We start from the raw sequence: 26,229 nt of genomic DNA, 5'->3' as shown, positions 1-26,229 counted from the left end.
CACACCATTCCAGTCCCCTTATCAGGTTGCTATATTTCTCAGAGCACCTAACCTCATCATACCAGAGCTGGACCCCCTCTTGAAACTGCTAGAGGCCTTCTACAAAGTCCTCAATGTCTCTAAACCAAACCTCACCCATTCCTGCTGGTTATTACTTGACACTAAGCCACCCTGCTATGAGGGAATAACTGCCATGGGGAAATACACTGAATCCGACCACCCTTCTCAATGCCATTGACAGCAGAAAGGGGAAGCCAGGCTTATTTTATAGTCTGTTGTGGGAATGGGGCTCTGCCTAAGAACGGTGTGTATCTCTTACAAGCCACTATGTAATCAGACCATTCAGATACTTCCCTACAGATACCTCCTGCTTCTGTAGGATGGATGGTGGGCATCCTTCTCTGGGTTGGCTTTCTGTGTTCACAGATAGGTATTGGGTCAGGCCAAAGTCTCTTGTATATTGGTGTGTCTGGTTCCCAAGATAATCTATCATCAAGAAAAAGACATGTACTCAAGATTAGAGGGATACCAGGCTTGACTGAAAAGAGAACCTTGACAGACCTCACATTAGGTGTCCTCCAGAGCATGAGATTGGCAGGTGCAGGGACAGAGATATTATCTTTAGTGGACATGGCAAATATTAAAATGATCTGTGAGCTGCAACTGACACCGACATAGAAAGGCTTGAAAACCCTATTGCCTACCTGCAGACCTCGTTATCTTCCCTTGCTGAAATAGTGTTATGTAACAAATGAGGGTTGGACCTTCTATTTTTACAGCAAGGTGGGCTATGTGCAGCTTTTGTGGAAGAATGCTGTTTCTGTGTTGACCATTTGGAGCTAATACATGAATCACTGGCAAAAGTGAGAGAGGGATTGGGAAAGTATGAGAGAGAGACAGAGAGACAGAGAGACAGAGAGACAGAGACAGAGACAGAGACAGAGAGCAAGTACAGGGCTGGTTTGAGTCACTATTAAACTCATCCCCATGGTTAACGACTCTGATTTCTACCTTATTGTGTCCCTTACTGATTTTGTTACTCTTAACTCAATTTTGCTCCTGTATCCCGAGCTACTTAATTTCCCTCATTAAGGAACAGATAAATACAATACAGCTAATGGTGTTGAGGTCTCAGTACCTTCCCTTAGGGACCCTCAGAGAGAACCTATGATTGAGTCCATTGAGTAACATCAAGAGGGGGGGAAATAAGGAACTAAGCCTCCTGTCCAGACCCATGCCTTGACTATTCTGCAGCTATGGCAGGCTATGGAAAACACCCAACAGAATGTAGGCCCATGGCTCAGCATGATGTACCCTTGAGTCCCCAAACTTGAGCCTAGCCCTAGTTACAGGAAAACCATGCCAGATGTCCTCATACAGTAAAAGAAGCCAATTAAAAGTTATAACAAAGCGAAGTCATGATAAAGAAAAAATGTAGTAGCCACAACAACTGCTAAAAAGATAATAGTTTTCTTGCAGCTGCAAACTAACCAAGCACAGCACCTCCAGATGGAGGTGCATCAATCCTGAGTCTGCTCCTATGTAGCCTGAAGAACCCAAACCTCTTCACCCTTCTTGCTTTACTCCTTATAATTACCTGCCTCCATGCTACTCAGGGTCTCTGCTGCTCTGCTGTCTTGTCAAATGAATGGATAGTCCTGAGTTGACTCATCACAATACAAACACTCTTTTCTTTGCATGGTTTTGGATCTCTTGGTGGTTTTGGTGGGACTCTGGGTATAACAACAGGCTATGGAGGTTGGCGAGTATCAAGACAAGGCAGAAATTGGCAACTTAAATTTGGAATAGGGGCCATTGCTGCAAGCCAAACTGCTCTGCCTTTCAAATAGTTAACTAATAAACCTGTATGGGTGGAACAGTGGTCCATAATTTAAAAAAATACAGGTGTTTGAGTAAGTAGTATAAAACATTTAGATGCTAAACACACTGAAAAATTACAAAGCCTTGGTATTATCCTGTATTTATAATAAAAATATCTTTAAAAAAAGTACTGATTTAAAAGCTGTAATGAATGCAATTGAACCTATGGGTCCTTTAGAGCCTAGAATTCCATTACCATCTTTATTGCCTAAGGCTTGGCTTATTATAGTTGTTGATTTAAAAGATTGATTTTTTTTACTATTCCCTTGCAGGAACAAGATAAAGAAAAATTTGCTTTTATAGTTCCTACTTATAATAATGCTGAAGGAAATGGTAAATAGTATAATGTTATGTCAATACCTAAATATGTAAAGAATCCTGGTGGTGGTGGCACACGCCTTTAATCCCAGCACTTGGGCAGAGCCAGGTGGGTCTCTGTGAGTTCGAGGCCAGCCTGGGCTACCAAGTGAGTTCCAGGAAAAGGTGCAAAGCTACACAGAGAAAACCTGTCTCGAAAAAACCAAAAAAAAAAAAAAGAATCCACTGGAAGTAGTTTGTAAGCAATTTCCTCAATTTATTATTTATCATTATGTTCAGGATAGTTGATCACTGTGAACACTGCGATTGCATTAATTAAATAAAATCAACCTTGTTTCAAGAGGCAGAGCCAGGAACTAGTTGACAAGAAGTAGCCATAGAGACTTAAAAGGAGCCTGGAAAAAAGATAGAGAAAGGCACAGGAAATAGTGAGGAGGGACTTGGAGTTTGGTGGTCCTGTTTGGTTGGGGACAGGAAAAGTAAAGCTCTCTTTCTGAGACTTCAACTGGGAGAAAGGTCAGCCTCTGCCTTTCTGAGATTGCAGGTTTTCACCCCAGCATCTGACTCCCAAGTCTTTATTGGTAAAATCATAAGATTGAGATTTAGTTTAAAAACAACATCATTATATGGATAATATCTTAATAGCTGCCTCTGATTTCAATATCTTTGAAAAGGTGTTTGCTGAGGTGCAACAGATTTTACCTCAATGGGGATTGCAAATTGCTCCTGAAAAAATTCCAAGAGGAGACTCTCTTAACTATTTAGAATTTAAATTAAGTAAGCAGAGAATCCAGCCATAAAAAGGACAGATTAGAAGAGATGAATTACATATACTTTATGATTTTCAAAATTTATTGGGAGATATTAATTGGTTGTGGTCTAACAATTGGACTGACTACTCAAGAATTAAGTAGCTTATTTCAAATTTTGCAAAGTGACTCAGATTTAAACAATCTTAGGCACTTAACACCTGAAGCAGAAAAGGTGTTGTCCCAAGTAGAATAGAAATTGCAAGATGTTTATGTACATCTGTTAGATCTCACAAATTGAATGTATTTTAGTAATTTTACCTTCTACTTAATCCCCTATTGGACTCATTATGCAGAGAGAAGATAATATTTTAGAATGGATTTTTTTTGCTCATAAACAGTATGTAAAGATAAAAATCTACAAAGGAAAGTTTTCTGAGTTAATTATAAAAAGAAGAATAAGATTTTGTCAATTGTCAGAAATAGATCAGGCTGAGATTGTAGTACCTCACACTAATGTTGAAATTATGCAATTATGGGTAATTAATGATGACTGACAAAGAGCCTGTAGCAATTATTTAGGAGAAATCAACAATATATATGCCAAAAGTAAAGAGCTTCAATTTATAAAAAGAACTGTATGGATTTTTCCCCATGTAGTAAAAAGAACACCTATTTCTGGGGCTCTTACATTTTATGCTGATGCAAATAAATTAGGAATGGCTGGTTGTAAATCAGGAAGTAGTCAAAAGTCCATATTTTTCAGTATAAAAATCAGAATTATATGCCATTATAATGGTTTTATTAGATTTTAATGAGTATCTTAATATGTTTACTGATTCTCAATATGCAAAAGGAGTTGAATTATATACATATACTGTTCAACTTATTCCTGATAATCAGAATTAAATTTGTTATTCATACAACTGCCACAAGTAATCTGGGAAAGAAATTATCCACTATATATCATTCACATTTGGCCTCAAACAGGATCTACAGGGCCATTTGAAAAAGGAAATGAAGAAATTAATCAACTACTAATAGAAAATGTATTCGAAACTTCAAAATGTCATAGAAAATCATGTTACTAGTTAAAGCTTAAAGTAAAAGTTTTCTGTTACCTGGTGACAACCTAAATAAAGTACAAAAAATGTTGTCCTTGTTCTTAGTACAGTCAAATTCCTTTACAAGCAGGAAATATTTCTAAGGGTACTCAAAGAAATGAAATTTGGTAAATGGATGTATTTCACTTAGCAGAAATTGGAAAAAACTAAATATATACATAATATATACATGCATATTCTGGATTTCAATTGGTATCTGCCCTAAGTTCTGAAAAGGCTGATTCTGTAATTACACATTTATTAGAAATGATGGCTGTAATGGGCATATCAATACAAATTAAAACTGATAATGCTTATGCTTATGTTCTCAGTAAAATAATTTTTTTTTTACATTATAACATAAACGTCATTATAGGGATACAACATAAACATGACAGGACAAGCAACTGTTAAAATATCTCATCATACTCTAAAAGACATGCTTTAAAAAAGAGGGTTAATAGGAGGACTCCCAGAGATAGATTTTTATCATGGTTTACTAACTTTAAATTTTTAAATGCTAATGAAGCAGGACAACAGCTGCTGAAAGTCATTGGACTGTGGGAAAAACTCTTGAATTAGGTTATCATGTGTATTACAAGGATATTTCAATCAGAATGGAAACTAGAGAAGGTGTTATGTTGGGGTTGAGGCTATGCTTATGTTTCTGAAGGAGACCAGAAGTTGTGGACACCATTAAAGTTAATAAATTTTGACACGAGCATGAGAAGTCTCCTGGCTATCTTGGTGGCTGACATGGATTGCACAACTCTGGAAAGAAAGAAATACAGGATGCCCTTGCAACAAAGAGCTTATCCTTCTACATGGGGATGGCTTAAGAAATTGACTGAAGAAGCAGAAACAATAGTTCAGCTGGCTAGGGAGCCTTTGAATTCTACAACATTGTTCCATGCTATGCTGTCTGTGGAAACTGTATATGTAATGGGGACCAATCATACTGGGCTAATCCTAATCCTCCCATTAATAAAGGGATCAGTTGGGGAGTTATAGATATTCCTGTAGTGGTCAATGAATTCTCTTGGCTTCTTGGTCCTTATGACTAGTGAGGACCTGGTGGGCCAGAGGAAGAGGGTAAGGAAACTACAAACCATACTGTGGAAATTCAAGGAATTCCAGTTTTTATGTGTGATGTAACTCACTGTCAAAATATAACTTTTCAAATTTGGTTATCTATAGTTTATACTACTCAGGAAGTTCAAAATAAAATTTATATGTTTCTTGCATTTGGGTTTAGAGGACAGGAGATTAATTCTACTAATTCCATAAATCTTCCATTTTGTGAGATGCGGATTAGCAACAAGGCATCTGACTGGATACATTGTCAACAATATACAAGTGAAAATCATCAGGTGCATATTAATATCTCCCAAGGAAAAGTCATTGATCAAAGCCCTTACTGCTTCCTATAAAGAAAGTATTCTCACTCAGAATTGAGAAGGCAAAAGAATGGTTTGAATGAAATTAGAGAAATTAGTTGTGAACCTATGCAATGGAATGGTGTTGGGATGTCAGTTCCTATGTGGCAATTTGCAAATTCAGTTCAGACTATTTTGAAGAAATGAGCAAGTGCCTTCCATTCTCTTAAAATATGGAAAGGAAGGTTAAATAGTAATGTAAAGGAATGTAAACAGTAATGTAAAGTATATATTGATGGCATATATACTTTGTCCTTTAGATGAAATCAAATTCACCACTTTGTAGCATGTGCCCCATTACCTTATATATTACTGAAAGGGTCTAAACAATGGCACCCTAATCACTATAGCATCACTTGGAACACTGTACTCTTCATACCTGCATTAATGCTAGCATGTCATTAGATGTCACCTCTTAATGTTTATATATTCTTGCAGCAAGGCCAACAGTTTGGATGCCAGTGAAGTTTTTGAGACCATGACATGCTAACCTGTAATGATTCTAGTCCAGAAACTCTCTGAGAGAATATTAAGAAGAACTCATAGGATGATTGAATAATTGTTGCTGTGGCTATGGGAATTATTGCATTAACTGACTGTGTCAGCTGGACTGGACCTTCATAAGGAAATTTAGACCACTGAATTTATTAAAGACTGGCATAAACATGTGCAGAACTTTGGGCTCAGCAAAATAGAATAGACAGGTAGTCAATGAAACAGCTGATTTGAGACAAGTTGTAATTCTAATGGGAGATCAGTCAGAGACACTGGGAAAGCAAATTAAATTAAAATGTGTTTAGAATGTCACATCTTATTGCATTACATCTTTAAGGTTACTGAAAGCAAGTATGATTAGAAAGGGTTAAAATGCATTTGTTGGATCACCCTAATTCTTCTCAAATGATTGATGATTTACAACAAGAAAGGGAGGAAACTTTTTCAGTTGAGGTATCTGATGTGTCCAGAATGGAAGTCATGGAAAGCATTGCAGATCCCTTAGCTTCATTCAATCCTGTGCTTCATTTTAATAGAATTCTTATCCTAACATTTGTTATACTTGTTTTCAATGTAATAATTTTACTGGATGGAAAATGTATTCTGGCTTATCTACCTAAGACTGTGAGACAATATGATACATAAAGGGGTATCTTCACTGTGTGGCTGCATAATCTTGAAGGTAATTAAAACAACTTAAACAAAAGGAAATGTAGTGGGTATCTAGTAGAGTCATTGTATCCTGGATAAACATTATAATAAAAAGTTTGTTTCTCAGTGTCTCTATAGTAATAGCAGAATGTATTAGTTGGTTGTTGAATGTACCTAGACCTTGAAGAAAACATAGTAGAGAACAGTGACTGTTTTCTGTGATTTATAGAGTTGTTTTTCTGAAGGAATTTTCCATCTGTTGTATGACTTTAGTCACAGGACTATCCAGTCACGCTTGAAGGTCTTGAATGATTGGATACTGCAAACAGTGCACAATAAGGACTGAAGTTGCAGGGGTGTGATGACTTCCTTCAGAGAACATGTAGAATAAACCAAAGGGACTTTGATATGAGGAACTTGTTGTACCCTAAACACAACTTTCCTGTACTCTCAGTAAATACGCTTCTGAACAGAGGTTCAAGGTTCAGTTCACAGAAACTGTTCCTCCCTGCTGCAGAGAGCCTAAAATTAAATTTTGGAGTAATTCTCATTTTTTAAGTGTCCTGAGCAATATGAATTACCCAACAACAGTTCCAAATAACATCATAATTAGAAACAACAAATGTAATTTTTAAGTCTAGATGTGTATATGTGAGAGTTGTTTATATCACTTTCTGATATTTGCATGTTTTAAATATTGTGAGGGGCAGGAGAAATGGCACCATAGTTAATAACACATATTGTTCCTGCAGAAGACTTGAGTTCCTAGCACAAACTTGATTGGCTCACAACAGCTCTAACTTCAGTTCCAGTGGAATCCAAGGCCTCTGGCTTCCATGACCATTAGCACTCATGTGCAGAAGCACACACATGCACATATACATAGTAATAGAAATAGATGTTTAAAAATAAAATATTGGAACTGGAGAAATGGCTCAGTGGTTAAGAGCACTGGCTGCTCTTCCAGAGGACCTGGGATCAGTTCTCAGCACCCACATGGCAGCTCACAACTGTTTGTGACTCCAGTTCCAGGACTTCTGACACCCTCCAACAGACACATGCAGTCAAAACACCAAAGAACATAAAATATAAAGAATTTAAATGTAAATAAATAAAATATTATTGTAAATATTAATAATTAAACCATTCAAATATTAGTATCAATATTAAATAATTTTAAAGTAAAAAATCCTTTAAAATTAAAAAAATTAAATTAAAAATTTATCTGAAAGATAATAAAATATTTCATTCTCTGGGCCTGGGCTATAGCTAGGTGGTAGAATGACTGCCTAGAGTGCACCAGGCTTTGGCTTTGATACAATGAAAACACAGAATTTCAATGAGGCACCATTACCAACTTCCCCAAGATTCAAAAAGTGTGGCAGGCAGGGCAGAAAGAACATGAGAGCCAGGCAGGGAGAGGAGAGCTGCAAAGTGCTGTCTTCCCTGGTCTGGAACTCACTGCAGCTGGGATGACCTCCACAGGCCCTGTGGGTGATTTGACTGTCAACACTGCAGCAGGAAGTTCAGGGGCCTGAGCCTGCCTGAGGATTTACACACAGCTAACCCTAGCATGGGGAAGCAAAATGGCCCCATGAACGCCAGTTCAATCCCTGGGGTCTACACGGTGGAATGGAGAACTGACTGCCACATGTTGTCCTCTGACATTTACATATGCACCAGGGAACACATCCCCTCTCTGATAAATAAACAAGTAAAACAAAAAAGGAAAAAGGAAACAGTTGATGGGGAGGGCAAGAATTCTATGTCAGTGGTGAACCACTGGTAAGTTGCTCACACTCCTGTAAATAACCTCTTGCTCTCTCATGCTTCTGTAAATAAGTCCAATTAAATTCATTGATACAGACACAGACACACAAAACTAATGAAAAATATAAGCAAAATGTTTCATATAAAAATGATATTAGTGCCAGGCATGGTGGTACACACTTTTCATCCTAGCACTTGGAAGGCAGAAACAATCATATATTTGAGTTCCAGGCAAGACTGGTCTACAATTCCAGTACCTGGACAGTTAGGGCTACTTAAAGAGATCCTGTTCCAAACAAACAAACAAACAAACAAAGAAACAACAATAAGTGGATAAACAAACAAATAAATAAATATTAGTCAGTGAGAAGTTGAGAAAACACTATCAAGTGTTGACAAGCAATAATATTTCCAGGAGACATTCACACAGGGCCATTGGACAGACAACAAAGCCTGCTGCAGGCATTGAATGACATGGTCTTTATGGGCTACGTCAACTCAGCAGACCCTGTGTTCAGGCCTGTGTTCCCTAAGGATGGAGAAGAAGAGATGAAGAGGCAGGAAGAGCCAGAGCCTCCTCCCACTTGTTTGTGTCTCCTAGCAATGATGACACCCACTCCAAAGCTCTACCCAAACTCCAGCATCAATGACAGGGAACAGTTCCTGCTGCCGACTCAGCCGCTTTACAGAACCATTGAGGATGTAGATCCAAGGAAGAACACTGGATTTTAAATACATTGGATCTCCAAAGTCTGTTCAATTACACAGGACACAATGATATACTCTTCTGTCAAAAGTGTTACCTGGTGTATGGGTGGCTCACACCTTTAATACCAGAACTCAGGAGATAGAGGCAGGTGGATCTCTGTGAGTTCGAGGTCAGTCTGGTCTACAGAGTAAGTTCCAGGACAACCAGATCTGTTATACAGAGAAACCATGTCTCAAAACCAAACCAAAGCAACAAAATACAAGGCCCAGAGTCCATGGAACACCAACACTGATAAAAAAGCCACAGTGTGCAATGTTCTGAAGATGATTATACCTGGGAGACATGGCACTTACTGACACATGGCATCACCCTTACAACAGAGAGGTGCATGAATACAGTCCTGGGCTGGCATTGTCCTTGCACATGTAGAGTACATCTTCCTAAAAAGACCAACTCCATGGAACTTTCCAGAATACTCACCCCCATATTTTCCCATACTTTTTATAGCACTCAATGTCAAATTTCCACATACCCTGGAAAGAGAAATAGCATGAAATCCATAATTGCCCTGTATGTATCAACCCTTCTGTATCCAAGGAACCAAACCCTAAAATCCCATGAAGGTAGGTTTATTGCTTATGACAGAGAAATGTTCTTCAGTAACATTTAGTTGAACCAGCAAAATGGCTCACTGGGAAAAAGGGAGAGTGATAGGGTAGGACATTTGATACCTTCCTGTGGTCTCTGCCTTCAACCTCATAGACAAGTACATATACATATCACCAGATAAAAATTGCGTACAACAATAATAATAGTTTTAAAGAATGTGCAAAATAAGTATAGAACCTTTAGGAAGAAAAACCTGAGAAGACATTTCAGAGTTAGAGCACTTGCCTGGCAGGTAGAAGGCCCTGGACCCCATTCTTAGTACCACAAAAACAAAAGAGAATAGAAAATGTGTCATTAGTGGTGGAGATGTGCCTCAGCATTTAAGAGCAGTTGCTGATCTCAAGGATCCAAGTTCCAACACCTCACATTCATCTGTAACTCTGGCTTCAGGGAATCCAGTGCCCTCTTCTGGCCTATGTAGGTACTCCACCCATGTGCACAACCCCATGAGTATATGCATGAAATCTTCTTTCGAAAAGAATCAAGTGTTAACCAGGACCTCCATTTCTAAAGGAAGAGAGTGAAGCAAAATACTCTAATTCTCAAGAACCCAGACATGCCATGAAGGGTGAATGTTGGGGATAGAGCCATGGAAATAAACTCAGGGGTTCAGTGATTTTTGCAGAGAACTCAAGTATATGAAAAGTCCCCCAAAAGAATTTATGTGGGTCTGTAGTATGCTGATTCTTTAGAAATATTTAGAAAAAGAAAAAAAATGTTGATCATAAGCCTGGGTACAAAGAGGAGAATTTTAATTTAATGTATACAGGTTGATATCATTGAAGCTGGAAACCCCTTCAAGATTTTCTTCAAATAAGTACAGCAGTACCTTTCCAGAATTTGCACTGGGTAAGAAACAAAATTCTTTTTGCTCACAAAGTTTGAGCATCATTTCCTGAATATGAAGATGAAATGGGCTGGAGATCTGGGTGTTTCACCCAAGGCAAACTTGACGTTGAATAAACTGACATTAGAGCCAGTGAGATGGCTGCGGATGAAAAGACACTTGCCACCAACCCTGATAACCCGAGTTTCATCCCTAGAATTCATATGGTGGAAAGAAACACTAAGAAGTTGTCCTTTGACCTATGTGTTCATGCCAAGGTACATACATACATACACACACACACACACACACACACACACACACACACACACACATACACACACACACAGCTAAAATTATGAAATATGGGGGATAGTTGACAGTGGAAGCTGTGGAGATGGTTCAGTGGCAAAATCACACCCTAAAAAGCAGAATTTAAATGCCCAGTATCTGTGAAAATGCCAGGCAGTGTTTAAAGCCCTCCAGTAGTCCCCACTTGCCAGAAGCAGAGACATGAGGTCCCTGGAGCAAGCTGGCTAGCAAAACCAGTCAAGTCAGAGAGAGCTGGGTTCAAGTGAGAGACTCTGCCTCCCAAGTATCAAGTGAAGAGTAATCAAGAAGACACCTAATACCAACCTCTGGCCTCTCCATGCACACACAAATCCATGAATATGCACCTGCACACATGTGGGCACTCACACACATGCAAATACATGCATACACACTATAAACACACACACACACACACATTTGATAGTTTTAAGTTGCAAATAAAGTCCCAAGGAACCACTAGACAATTTCTAATATCATGAATATTAGATATTAGATAACACACAGTATGAGGGCCTGACGTCTCAGTGGATGCTCCCAAAGAGCATTTAATAGAACTAAACCATTATTGGCCATCAAGGGAAGCCATATGGAGAGTTCAATCAACACTCACCTTGTAGTAATTCAGCAGAGTTCCTACAAATGGCAGAGGTTTGGGCCCTGGAATTCCCTGTTTCTTAAAAATGTCATGTTTATGGGTCCCATATCTGTAAAGTGAAACAGAAAGCCTTGTGACCACACACAGAGGAGAGGAGATAAATGTGACCAAAACCCCCAAGTGAAGCAAAACAATGACTTGGCTGCCCCTCCAGTTCCCATAGAGCTTAGGGAAAGGCTGGGGGGTTCAGTGTGCTTGGCAGCCTGCTGTTCATACCCGTTTCTCCTGAGTTCTGGTGGAACTAGGGGTAACCTGAAAGTCAATCAGGTCATAGCCAGAGTAAATCTTATCAGAAAAACTCCTCACCTCAGCAAGAGGGAATTTAAAGTGTGTGTGTGTGTGTGTGTGTGTGTGTGTGTGTGTGTGTGTGTGTGTGCCAAGCAGATAAGAATAACATCAATATGAATGTTAAGAGTTAGTATACCTGGGCTATAGTTCAGTAGTAGAGTGCTTGACTAGCACATACAGGCTCTGGTTTGATCCCCCATTATGATGAACAAATGCAAAATGAACTCAGGCCTTCAAGATGACTTCATAGGGAAAGGCACTGGCTGCCAATGTGGATGATCTGAGTTTGACCCAGGAGAACACAATAGGAGAGAACTGACTCCTCAAAGTTATCTTCTGATACTCACGTAGACACACAAACACACACGAACACACACACTGTCTCATGTGCTGCCCCTAGGCCCAATAAATAAAAACGTAATTTAAAGTGTTTTTGCAAGAGTTAATTTCAATTCTGCTCTCTTTCTGAAGTTTTTATTCTAGTGCTTGTGGAGAGCATCAGATTCCCTGCAACTGTAGTTACAGATGATTGTGAGCCACATGTGGATCCAGGTTTCAAACTGTGGTCTTCTACAAGAGTAGTCAGTGCTCTTAACCACTGAGTCATCTCTCCAGCCCCTGCTTCTGATACCACTTTTGACCGTCCAGACAGAATATAGGTGTGAGTATTATCCCAATCTCGAGGACACAGTGGGAGAGGATCTTTGGTGGTTACTCACCGGTATAGGAGCACCAGACTGATTGCCAGGAGGACCCAGGTTTCCAGCGAGAGAACTGAAGTCAGGTCCATCCTGGCTTCTCTGTCAGCAGTGCAACGCCCTGTGTTCTCCCTCCAGCTGTGTGTGCTACCCTCTGTAGGGCTTCCCTTCTGCCCAACGGTGCTGAAGTGTGCGCAGCCTGCAGTGTTTATACCCTGGGAAGATAGTGGGGTCAGGGCTCCAGCTACCTGGACTTTGGTATCCTCTTCACTTTGGCAGATCAGAAAGTTCATGCACAGCCCATTTTAATATCTTTTGAGCTAACATTCAGTGAGGAATCAATAAACAATGTAGTCATTTCAGGAAGATTACAGGTTCTTTGATTTTATCAGAAATTAAACAAATTCATTGACATGAAATGCCCTCTCACTAAGGCTGTCCTCATTCAAAAATACATGAAATGAAGCAAAAATTGTGCTATCTGGATGCTGACCTTTGCAGAATGTCAGTGCCCCTCCCTGAAAGACATTTTGTCATTTTTAACAACTCAACTCAGCAAAACAATAGCAATCTGTTAGAACCTGTCCTCACCTGTGCCCCTAACAAATAAAGTCACTTCTCCACGGTATGACTACCACACATGTGTCTCCTTCCCCTTAGCCCACCACTGAGGGTCTTCCTGTGTACCCTTTACTAGAGTGTAAGACTGTTCTAGGCAGTAGTCACCATTATTATAATAGAGTCGTCATTCAGACCAGTCGAGTTGAACTGGGAGAGATGGCTGGATCTAGTATGTCCCAGGGGACCAATGGTTCAGCATGGTCCAATGAGGTCATGCTTTACAGAGTCAGGAAATGAGACTCAAGCCTGCAAGTGCCCCTGGCAGCTATGGCTCACAACCAAAGACTATATGGAAAGCTAATATGAAGTGGGGTGTGTGTGAAAATCCTTCTGACCAGTTGCTTGTAACCGTTAGGGGAGTTGTTTTGAAGTGTTGAGATGTTCTAAAAGTCACTGACTGTGTAACTTCTGTAGAACCATATCTAAAATCACTGAAAATTACACTGTATGCCAGATGGTTTTGGCACACTCCTTTATTCCCAGCACTCTGGAGGCAGAGGCAGACAAATCTCAGTGAGTTCTAAACCAGCCTGGTCTACAGAGAAAGTTCTAGGACAGCCTTGGCTGTCATACAGAGAAACCTTGTTTTGAAAAACAAAAGAAAATTACACTGTATTTGGTTAAATCATGCAGTGTGTGAATTAGGCATACCAATGAAGCTGATATATTATTTAAAGTTTATATTTTTATTTATTTGTTTGTTTGTTGTTCAGAAAAAAGAAAATCTAGGAGTCGTGATGAGAATCAGATGGTAGAGTGACATCTCAGCAGTCACAAAGCCCTGGCTCCATCCCTAGCACCAAGTAACTGGGAGAAGACTTCTGTAATCCCAGAACTCAGGGAGCAGAGGCAGGGGTCAGAAGTTCAAAGAGAAAGTTCAAAGTTATGTAGAGAGCTTCAGCCCAGCCTCAGATACATGAGACCCTGTCTAGGGGAAAAACAACAACAAAACCCCAATTCCTCTTCTCCTTCTACCCACCAAAATTCACTCTGTGATGGGTTATCGTGAGAAGGAGACAGACCTCACCACTTACTGCTGAACTATTGACACTTAGCAGGTTCCAGGAGAGAGGGAGGCCTTGTATTCAGTTGTGTGCCCACTGGTGGGTGGTGAACCCACAGGCTCTAATGGACAGTTCTAAACCCACAGTCACACAGGTGGCACTAGTCAAAGTGTGCAGGACACAAACAAATCATGAATATGGGAAAGAGATTTGCATGGAAGAAGTGAGGCTGATGAGGGTGGGAGTGAAGGGGGAGAGAGTGGGGGATTAGTCAGGATGCCTCAGATACATGTGTAACGTTGTCAGGCGACAAAATGTGTTAATTAAAAATAAGGACAGTATGTGCTCTGGGGTGGGTTGTAGCTCAGCTGAGAGAGTACTTGTCTAGTATGTACAAAGACCTGGGCTGGATCATCAACACCACACAACAGGGCCTAGTGGTGGTTCTAATCCCTGCACTCCAGGGTTAGAGACTAGAAGACCAGAAGTTCAAGACCACATTGTCTACACAGCAAGTTTAAGTGAGCTAGCTAGGGTAAAGTGTGAGATCCTGTTTTTAAAAAAAGACTTCAGAAGGAAGGCATTATGCCCAGCACATTCTCTAACTTGTTCCAAATTAAATTCACAAAACAGAGCATAACAAAGTGAAGTGTATGTATCTTTCATTTGAGAATCAGCATGGACACACACACACACACACACACACACACACACACACACACACACACACACACACACACACACACAAAACCATTCTAAGCCAAAATAGTAATAAAGCAAACCTAGTAACAGTGGTCTAGTGATTACATTCTGTGACAAGCTGGATTCAACCAAAATGCAAAGGGCCTAACACAGAAAAAAGATGCTATTATCAGCTGTCTTTAAATGAAATGTTACAGGCTGGCAAGTTAGCTCAGGGGATAAAGTCACCTGTCTCTATTTCTGACAGCCTGAGATCAATTCCAGTTCCCATGGGATGGAATGAGAGAATGGATTCCCTAAAGCTGTCTTCTGGTCCTCACCCCACCACATATATACAGCCACACATAAAAAAGTAAATATGAATTAAATACTTTTATAAAGAAGACAGCCCAACACAGAGAAGACTCAACACACAGAGCACTTGCTGGTGATTCAGATGACCTGAATTGGGATCTTAGCACCCACATCAGGTGGCTCACAGCTACTTAACACCAGTTCCAGGGAAAGCATAATGGCCTCTGCAGGCAGTACTCACATGCACACCCATATATACACATACACACTCACTCACTCACTCACTCACATACTGACACACACATTCACACATATACACAGACACTTCACTCACACACATTCACACACATTCTTACACATCCCCAGACACACAATCATTTATACACATACTCACACACACATGCATGCACACAACAGCATACACACACTCACACACCGGCTTGCAAACAAAGCACTCACATATATTCTCACACACACATATTCAAACACAGATGAATGTAGGGTGAATTCTAATTTGTCTTCACAGTAAAAACCTGGACAGAGATATCAGGGTAAATGCTGAAAGATCAGAGAGGCAAAGGAGCAAGCCATAGCCACCTCTTAGCTCACCAACTCCTCAGCCTGAAAGTAGGAAGAGTGCCTGTGTCTGCCCACCTAATAGTCCTTTCTCCACACACCCATATCACTTCCTGCTTCCTCCTCCCTAGTGCTGAGATTAAAGGCATGTGCCTCCTAAGTACAGGGATCAAAAGCATGAGATTCCAAGTGCTAGGATTAAAGATGTGTGCCACCACTGCCCTCCTTCTATGGTTAACTAGTGGCTAGCTTTGCACTCTGATCTACAGGCAAGATATATTTGTTAGAGCACAAACAAAATATCGCCAAACTCCCCATTTTGTCTAAAACCAAAAAGATTATCACTAATATAAGAAAAACTATATACAATAAGTATAATAACTATGTACAATATATAAAGGTAATAAACACATCAACAATGTCTCGTACATTAACAATTGACAAATTCAGTGAAAATACTCCATATCTACCCTATCTTGGTGAGGCCAAAATGTTGTACCTAATCCACTTTCTATTATAACTTGCATTACCAAAACTATTTTTTAACATCTCTCAACTTTATACACTTTACACTTCTTTAGTGAATTTCTTTTCTAACTCTGGTAACAAGGAAAACTATAACCCTTACTATGAAGTCTTCAACTCCATCTGAGAACTGAGAAGGAAAAAAATATTACCTGAGTAAGCAGAAAGTGCAAGCAAAGGACTTCCAAAAAATGTGACAAATGACAGAAACAGCCGGCTGCCTGGAAAGTCACTCAAGGTTCCTTTGCAACATCCAGGCATCATCTGTCTTTGGCCTACAGGCTAGAATATCTGACAGACTTTAACTCAATTTTCCCAAGTCCCAGCCCTGAGAAAATTCCTCCCAGAGTCCTGGGGAAGACACTACATCTAGCATGGGGTATCTGAGGGAAAGGAATCTTCATACACCTTCGTCTTTTGGCCATTTACTTTATTCCTCTATACAGCTTCAGTTCCATCCTGACTCTCAGTTCCTCTCTGTACCTACTTTTTCTGTCCCCTCATAGCCCTAGTAATAACTAAGCACTTATGCTTTTGATCTCATCTCCATCCCCTGTTCCTTCATCCTCCATCTTTTCTTCCTCTTCTCCTCTCCTGACCTGATTCACCTACAATCTATAAGAAACTTTTCCTTGCTCCTCGCTCCTCAGTCAGCCATTTTACCTTACCATCTACAGAATCTCTGTGTTCCTCTCTTCTCTCTGGCCATGTGATTCTGTCTACCTTCTACTGAAAAACTTCCTTGTTCTTTCTCTCCCAGCCATGCAAGGTTATATCTGCCATGCAGCATTCTCTCCTTGGAATCCTGCCTCATCCTTCACCTCACCTGGATATGCAAAAACCTTTGTTCTCAGTCAATAGCTCTGGAATGCCATTAAACCTGAAGGCAAGGGATAGTCTGAGCTATTCTGTCCCTGATAGTCTTTCATAGCTTTATTTTGGGCTGGCCCTAGCTAAAGGAGAAATTTGCAAAAGGCAGATATTCAAATTAAATGCTAAAAAGGGGGTGCCAGGAGCTCAGAGGCAACAGTCTCCGCCTATATGACTTTATCCAAGTACTGGCCCAAGCAGGGTGCTCAGACATACACATTCTATGTATGGTGCTCATACATAATTTTATAGGAATTATGAACACAAGAAATTCATAGCAAGGCAAAGCTGAATATTAAAGCTGTATAACACCAAATATTCCGTGATAAATGTCTTAACTTTTGAAGTGGTTGATCAAAGTATAGCTTATTATAACAGATTCTTGTGGCTTGCCTCAAGTCTTATCTGTGAAGCAGGATTTTCTGAAGTACTGATTGTCCTGCCTTGTGTTGGCAAAGTTCAACAGTCCTTTCTTTTGTGTCTTACTTGTCCCATTTGTACAGCAACTGTCAGTAGTCCAGGCAAGGGCATTTTCTTGCCCAGTGGCTCTAATTTTTGCCACAAAAAGGTAAACTTCATATGGAGTTTCTTCAATGCCATTCATCTCCTATGAAGTAGATTGCTTCTGCCAGGAGCAGACATGTCTCATTGTCAAAAAAAAAAAAAAAAAAAAAGAAAAGAAGAAGAAGAAGAAGAAGAAGAAGAAGAAGAAGAACCTATGCTATTAAAACATCTTAAATGCCATGTTCTGTAGATCTCTCAAGTGTTTCAAGACTACCTGTCTATCTAAAATATCTCTGTTTGACCTTGAACATACCAAACATTACTACGAGTTCGATTGTAATAGATGACTAACTACTAACTTGCATTTCCTTATTATCCTAAACAGTTTGTAATAAAAATTTCAAGGACTAGAAATTTGTATTATGTTGTTAAATGAGTTATGGGTACAATACCTTAAACAAGAGTAGAAATGTATGTATAGTATGTTCTAACCACAATAATCTCCAATTTTTATCACTGTATAAGCCAATGCAAAATATTTAATACTTGTACTTCCTTTTAAAAAGTAGTTTCAATAATCTACCTTTTTATCTTATCATATCAATAAACCCTTTTTTAATTTTTAGAATAGATTTAATAATCTACCCTTTATCCTATCATTTCTATAACTCCCCTTTTTCTTTTTTCTAAACAAGAAACCTGAATCTTCTCTCCTTTGTTCAGCTTTTTTAAAACTCATTACCATTAACAACTTGTAACCAAACACTGACAAATACCCATAACACATTGAAAGACCAAAAACCACCCACTCCACCTCTTGGGAATGTGGGCATCATGTTCTGAAAAATTACCTCCTGCTGTCTGGAGGTGATGACATCTTTAAGAGACTCTGAATAAAAATTGGATTAATTATCAAGTCATGGGAGAGCTAGCTGTATAATTTGTTGTCCAATCTCTGCATAATTGGAAAATGCAGGGCTTATCTCAAGTCCTGGGTAGAATAGTCTGTGAGGCTGGATCATTTTAGTTAGCCATCTTAAAATTCTCCTGAGCAGTTTGTAGTCTAAAGCCGATTTTGGGGTGATGTTTGTCAGCTTAGTGGTGCTATCATAGTCCTGGTGCAAATGTCATTGTGGGGACCCATCATCCTTTCGAAAACTTCAAAGGTCATTGTTAGGCATGGTCATGGTTCATTGCCAAAAACTTAAACATTTTAATTGTCATATGCAGCAGATCTCAAAGAGGTTAAAGGATCAATATTTGTTATGTACATCCAGAGTACAAAAACTTAATTCCTAGTTACAAGTAAGATAGAGACTCAAACCCGAAATAATGTGCAGGAGGCTTGAGGAAGCCTTTTTCTAGAATTAGTTAGTTGACAAAGAATAAATCTTAAAAGTTTGGGGATAATATTTATACTTTAGGAAAAGCTTTAAGGACTTAACATAAAACTAAAGGAGTATGAGATTAGCAGCAACAGAATAGTCCTTAATTTTTGTTTTTCTTTTGTCCTATATCAGGTGGCTTTTCTGACATGAGACAGAGCTTTGCAATTTTACTTTAACAAGTATGCTTATGTTTAGAGAATGAGAGAGCCACAGTTCAACTACAAAGCCAGCCTTAAATTCCAGTTGGACTGGGACTACAAAATACCATTTGTATGACATGTTTGTAGAGAACAGCAAAAACAAACATTTAGGAAGTTTTATGAAATTTTATCCTGTTGGATATGTGATACACCAATAGGTCAATTTACTCTTTTTCTTGGGACATTTTTTCTGGATGATTTGTCTTTTATCTTCACATGTCTCATTTTTCAAGTGGTCTTCAGATTTCTTCACTGGATGTCTTCATTCTCCTGAAAAGACAACAACAAATCCCTTCCCCAACCCTAATTTTGGGGAGATTTCCTTTTGGCAAGTTATATCTGATCAAATGAGAAGCATTTATTAGTCATATAAATTAGTTTAGATTGAAGGGTCACGCTGTTTGATGAACTATCACCTCTTCTAAATCAAGAGGTCTCCCTTGTTGAAATGTAATCTTTATCATATTTGCTTTATGGTTTCTCCTGAAAGTTTTCTTTTTTTCTTCTATAGCTGTTCTGTCATCCAGAGCAGTATGGCCTTTTTTTTTACACTAGGCATTAGGTTCTTTAATTGCTCTGGGAAGAAGTTTCCTCTATGATGACAGGAAACAACTGAACCAAATTTGACATGGGGGCCTGGAAGAGACCCCTTGAGGCATTTCCTGAGGGCAAAGGGTTAATTTGCCTGTCTGTTGTTGATCTACATTTATTTGTCCAGTGTCTGCCTTTGCCAAACTTTCCACATACTGCAGATGTAAGGGGTGTTCTTTTGGAGTTATTCCCAGAAACATCAATGTTTCTAGGAATGCTCTGTTTACAATCTTTTGTTAGGTGATTTTATTTACTGTAGTTGAAATAGCTGACATTCAGATACTTTGCTCTCCCTTTATGCTGATGGGCTTGGTTCTTCCTCAACTGAATGTATCATGTTTTGCTGTTCCCCTATGGGAGCACTTACCCTTTTGGAGGAGGGGATCATGGATAGGTAGAGGGAAAGGCTGTGGGGAGGGAACAGGAAGAAGGATGATATGGAATCTGTGTATGTAAAATGAACAAAAATTTTTCTTTTAAAAGAAACATCTTACATTTAGATTTTTCTCCAACCTCCTGGAAATCACCTCTCCTATCAAAGCATCATCATGATAAAGAGTCAGTATAGATTGTTTCTTGTACCAATTCCTCCAAGGGTGCTGATCTTTCCTCTAATAGCCTAATCACCCTTTTGCATTGTGCAGTAGCATTTCAAAAGCTAGAGGTTCAATTACTATGTGTCTAGCTTCTGAATTTGGTATAATTCTATTTACTGTTGAAGTTAACACTTGAAAGAAATCAGTGAAGATTTCTTCTTTTTTGTTTTTGATTTTTGAGACAGAGTTTCATTGTGTAGCCTTGGTTGTCCTGGAACTCACTCTGTAGACCAGGATGGCCTTTACCTCACACATATCCACATGCCTCTGGCTCCCAAGTGCTGGGATTAAAAGTGTGTGCCACCACTGCCTGGCAAGTGAAGGTTTCTTTTGGGACCTGTATAAGTTTAGTAAATGACTCAGTTCTCTTTCCTACTTCTGCAGTTCTGTCCCAAGCAATCAAGGCTGCTGAGTGACATAAAACCAGGGTGTGGTCATCATATAGTGATTTCCTTTGTACATTATCATAATATCCCTCTCCAAGATCTTCGTCTTGGGGGATTTCCATATCTCTAGCCTTACTTTGTTTTTCAGTGTTCTTAGCCTCATCTTTCCAACTGGTCCTCCACTTTCACTGAGGACCAGGGTTCAAGACTGCCATAAACATGTCTCTCCAGTCTTGAGGGATAAGTTGACCATGAGTTTAACATCTGCTTCACAAAAGGTGAATGCATGCTGTATAAGACTATCACTTCCTTGAATCTCCTCAAATCTAACAGGCATTGCACATGAGTCCTTTAAGCTCTTAAACAGTTTTGGGGATATCAATCATTTGGCAATTCCTGTAAGGTTATTGGATAAATTAAAGTTGGTTGTTTGAAAAACTTAGAGCGTTCCTTTCTAACCTTATAATGCAACACTAAGATTAATTCTCCTTTAGATTCTTCTGTCAGGTTCCACAAGTTTGACAACAGATGTAGAATGAATTCTAATTGGTTTTAATAATAAAAACCTGGAGCCAGATATCAGAGTAAATGCTAAAAGATCAGAGAGACAAAGAAACATTCCCCAAGCCACTTCTTACCTCACCAACTCCTCAGCCTGAAAGGGGGGGACTGAGCTTCATGTATGCCTGCCTTATAGTCCTCTCTCCACCCAGTCACATCACTTCCTGTTTCCTTCTCCCTCTTGCTGGGATTAAAGATGTGTGCCTCCCAAGTACTGGGTCAAAGGCATGAGATTCCAAGTGCTGGGACTAAAGGTGTGTGCCACCACTGTCTGGCCTGTATGGTTAACTAATGTCTAGCTCCACACTCTGACATCCAGGCAAGCTTGCTTGCTTGCATGCTTTATTTATTTATTTATTTATTTATTTATTTATTTATTTATTTATTTATTTATTTATGTTAGATCACAAGCAAAAGATTACCACACATGCATGTACACACAAACACAGATACGTAATACACTATAAATCTTTAAAACAATAAAATGTCATGCCTTCCTAGCATAAATAAATAAAATATTGAACAAGTATTTGTAAATACAAACTACATCAACCTAACAAAAATATTTTTAAAAATATAAAGAATATATTTTTTATTAATATTTTCCATTTATTTTACATAGGGACCTCAGTTCCCCTCCCTCCTCTCCTCATATTCCCTCCCCTACCTTCCTTCTACACACCCACATACATTCCTCCTCTGTCTCCATTTGGAGAGGGACATGCTCCATGGAGAAAATATCCTTTTTTTCATGTACTAGAGATTTTATATATAAGTCCTATATTTGTATCATTTCCACCTTTCTCTCTTCTCTCTTCACTCTTCCAATTACCCCACCCCCTCTCAATTTCATGACTTCATCCTACTAAGCCAACTTAGTGTTGCTTGGGTGCACATCAATTTAGTGATGACCACTTGTGGGTATGTCAACTCACAGCCCACAAGCCATATGAAATCGAGAATAACTCTGAATTCTGCCCAACAAAAAAACCATACACTTGTTTAAATATTATAAGTTTGGGGCTTTGGGGAAAAATACAGTTTCTTGTAACTCAGTTTGTGGTTCTAGGGCATGAATTTTATAGATGATGTTGTTTATACAATGTCCAAAAGTTGGCCTCAAATGCATTATTTGAGACTTTTACCCATTAATTAGCACATCCAACTTTTTTCTTTTGACATCTCCCACCCCAAAACTTTTCAAAAATGACCAGTTATTTTATTGTTTTTATAATTCTTTTTTTTTTATGGATAAGAAATTGCATGATTTATTATGAATGAGCAAATGGGTAATAACTAATATCAGTATAGAACACTTGGGAGACATTGGAATTAATCAATGCAGGTAATGTGGTAATATGCCTTAAACTGATGTATAACCCGGATCAGTAATTTTTGTTATCCAGGCAATCATACTCCAAAGGTGGTCAGAAAGCGTTTAATTAAAAAGTCACCTTCTGGGAGGGGATGTTTCATTTCATTTGTCTTCTTTTTTTTTTTTTTTTTTGGTTTTTATTATTATTATTATTATTATTATTATTATTATTATTATTATTTTATAACACCATTCAGTTCAACATAATAGCCACAGAATCCCCTGTTTTCCCCTCTCACCCACCCCTCCCCCCGGCCCACCCCCCCATTCCCACCTCCTCCAGATCAAGGTCTCCCCCGAGGACCGGGGTTGACCTGGTAGACTCAGTCCAGGTAGGTCCATTCCCCCCTCCCAGACCGAGCCAAGTGTCCCTGCATAAGTCCCAGGATTCAAACAGTCAACTCATGCAACGAGCCCAGGACCTGGCACCAATGCACAGCTGCCTCCCAAACAGATCAAGCCAAATGACTGTCTCACCCGTTCAGGTGGCCTGATCCAGTTGGGGGCCCCTCAGCCTTTGGTTCATAGATCCTGTGCTTCCATTCATTTGGTTATTTGTCCCGGTGCTTTATCCAACCTTGGCTTCAACAATTCTCGCTCATATAAATCCTCTTCTTACTCACTAATTAGACTCCCAGTGCTCCACCAGGGGACCAGTCGTGGATGTCTGCCTTCAGATTCCTCAGTCCTTGGATGGGGTTTATGGCACCACTATTTGGGTGTCTGGCCATCCCATCACCAGAGTAGGTCAGTTCCTGCCGTCTCGCGACCATTGCCAGCAGTCTTTTGAGGGGGTATCTTTGTGGATCTTCGTGGGCCTCCCTAGCTCTCTGCTTCCTCCCCTTCTCACCTTCTCATGTGGTCTTCATTTACCATGGTCTCCTATTCCTTGTTCTCCCTCTCTTTTCTTGATCCAGCTAGGATCTCCCACTCTTTCCCTCGACTGTCGCCCTTCATTGTTCCCACTCATGACCAGGCTATTCATGTAGATCTTGTCCATTTCTCCGTGTCTTTTTTTGGGGTCCCGTTTTCCAGGTAGCCTCACTGGTGATGTGAGTAGCAGTCTAGTCATCCTTGTTCCACATCTAGCATCTTCCTATGAGTGAGTACATACCATATTTGTCTTTCTGAGTCTGGGTTACCTCACTCAGGATGATTTTTTCTAGATCCATCCATTTGCCTGCAAACCGTGTGATGTCGTTGTTTTTCTCTGCTGAGTAGTATTCCATTGTGTATATGTGCCACAATTTATTTATCCATTCTTCAGTTGAAGGGCATCTAGGTTGTTTCCAGGTTTTGGCTATTACAAACAATGCTGATATGAACATAGCTGAGCAAGTGCTCTTGTGGTATGATTGAGCATTTCTTGGGTATATGCCCAGGAGTGGTATAGCTGGATCTTGGGGGAGATTGATTCCCAATTTTCTAAGAAAGCGCCATATTGATTTCCAAAGTGGTTGTACAAGCTTGCATTCCCACCAGCAGTGGAGGAGAGTTCCCCTAGTTCCACATCCTCTCCAGCATAAAGTGTCTTCAGTGTTTTTGATCTTAGCCACTCTGACAGGCGTAAGGTGGTATCTCAGAGTTGTCTTGATTTGCATTTCCCTGATGATTAGGGAAGTTGAGCAATTCCTTAAATGTCTTTCAGCCATTTGGAATTCCTCTGTTGAGAATTCTCTGTTTAGTTCTAAAGCCCATTTCTCAATTGGACTGTTGGTCCTTTTGATGTCTAATTTCTTGAGTTCCTTATATATTCTGGATATCAGTCCTCTGTCAGATGTGGGGTTGGTGAAGATCTTTTCCCATTCTGTAAGCTGTCGCTTTGCCTTGTTGACCGTATCCTTTGCTCTACAAAAGCTTCTCAGTTTCAAGAGGTCCCATTGATTGATTGTTTGTCTCAGTGTCTGCGCTACTGGTGTTATATTTAGGAAGTGATCTCCTATGCCAAGGCATTCAAGACTATTTCCTACTTTTTCTTCTAGCAGGTTCAGAGTAGCTGGATTTATGTTGAGGTCTTTGATCCACTTGGACTTAAGTTTTGTGCACGGTGACAGATATGGATCTATTTGCAGCCTTCTACACGCTGATATCCAGTTATGCCAGCACCATTTGTTGAAGATGCTTTCTTTTTTCCATTGTACACTTTTGGCTTCTTTGTCAAAAATTATATGTCCATAGGTGTGTGGGTTAATGTCAGGGTCTTCAATTCGATTCCATTGGTCCACATGTCGGTTTTTATGCCAATACCAGGCTGTTTTTATTACTGTAGCTCTATAGTAGAGCTTGAAGTCGGGGATTGTGATGCCTCCAGAAGTTGTTTTATTGTACAGGTTTCTTTTAGCTATCCTGGGTTTTTTGTTTTTCCATATGAAGTTGAGTATTGTTCTTTCCAGATCTGTGAAGAATTGTGTTGGTATTTTGATGGGGATTGCATTGAATCTGTAAATTGCTTTGGGTAAGATTGCCATTTTTACTATGTTAACCCTGCCTATCCATGAGCATGGAAGATCTTTCCATTTTCTGAGATCTTCTTCAATTTCTTTTTTCAGGGACTTAAAGTTCTTGTCATATAGGTCCTTCACTTGCTTGGTTAGTGTTACCCCAAGGTATTTTATATCATTTTTGGCTATTGTAAAGGGTGATGTATCTCTAATTGCCTTCTCAGCTTCTTTGTCCATTGTATATAGGAGGGCTACTGATTTTTTTGAGTTGATTTTGTATCCTGATATGTTGCTGAAGGTGTTTATAAGCTTTATCAATTCCTGGGTGGAATCTTTGGGGTCACTCAAGTATACTATCATGTCGTCTGCAAATAGGGAAAGCTTGACTTCTTCCTTTCCAATTTGAATCCCCTTAATCTCCTTATGTTGTCTTATTGCTCTGGCTAGAACTTCAAGTACTATATTGAATAAGTATGGGGAGAGTGGACAGCCTTGTCTCGTTCCTGATTTTAGTGGAATTGCTTTGAGTTTCTCTCCATTTAATTTGATGTTGGCTGTTGGTTTGCTATATATTGCCTTTATTATGTTTAGGTATGTTCCCTGTATTCCTGATCACTCCAAGACTTTTATCATGAAGGGGTGTTGGATTTTGTCAAATGCCTTTTCTGCATCTAGTGAGATGATCATGTGGTTTTTTTCTTTGAGTTTGTTTATATGGTGTATTACATTGATGGACTTTCGTATGTTGAACCACCCTTGCATCCCTGGGATGAAGCCTACTTGATCATGGTGGATAATTGTTCTGATGTGTTCTTGGAGTCTGTTTGCCAGTATTTTATTGAGTATTTTTGCATCAATGTTCATGAGGGAGATCGGTCTGTAGTTCTCTTTCTTTGTTGCATCCTTGTTTGGTTTAGGAATCAGGGTAATTGTAGCCTCATAGAAGGAGTTTGGTAATGTTCCTTCGGTTTCTATTATGTGGAACAATTTAGAGAGTATTGGTATTAACTCTTC

At 39.4% G+C, this 26,229-nt stretch overlaps 1 protein-coding gene across 9 annotated transcripts in view; it reads right to left on the bottom strand.

Moving 5' to 3' along the window:
• The window catches only part of LOC102916524 (cytochrome P450 3A11-like), a 229,252-nt gene that overhangs the window by 19,791 nt on the left and 183,232 nt on the right, over positions 1 to 26,229 (bottom strand). The window contains exons 1-4 of one of the 9 annotated variants that reach the window (XM_076560311.1): positions 12,603 to 12,781; positions 11,551 to 11,644; positions 9,593 to 9,645; positions 365 to 486 (exon numbers count right to left, since the gene is read on the bottom strand). The exons of 1 other annotated variant lie outside the window; for it this stretch is intronic. Coding sequence is in view for 5 of the 8 variants with exons in the window: in XM_042267709.2 (XP_042123643.1) it covers positions 9,593 to 9,645; positions 11,551 to 11,644; positions 12,603 to 12,673 (218 nt within the window). In the remaining 3 variants the exon portion in view is untranslated. Of the gene's footprint in view, positions 1 to 364; positions 487 to 9,592; positions 9,646 to 11,550; positions 11,645 to 12,602; positions 12,859 to 26,229 lie in introns of those variants that run through there. 7 more of the 9 variants (XM_042267709.2, XM_076560309.1, XM_042267713.2 and 4 more) reach the window with 7 other exon arrangements.

The sequence above is a fragment of the Peromyscus maniculatus genome, chromosome 23, assembly GCF_049852395.1.
Source record: "Peromyscus maniculatus bairdii isolate BWxNUB_F1_BW_parent chromosome 23, HU_Pman_BW_mat_3.1, whole genome shotgun sequence".
NCBI lineage: Eukaryota > Metazoa > Chordata > Mammalia > Rodentia > Cricetidae > Peromyscus > Peromyscus maniculatus.
This window is presented reverse-complemented; position numbering and strand designations above follow the sequence as displayed.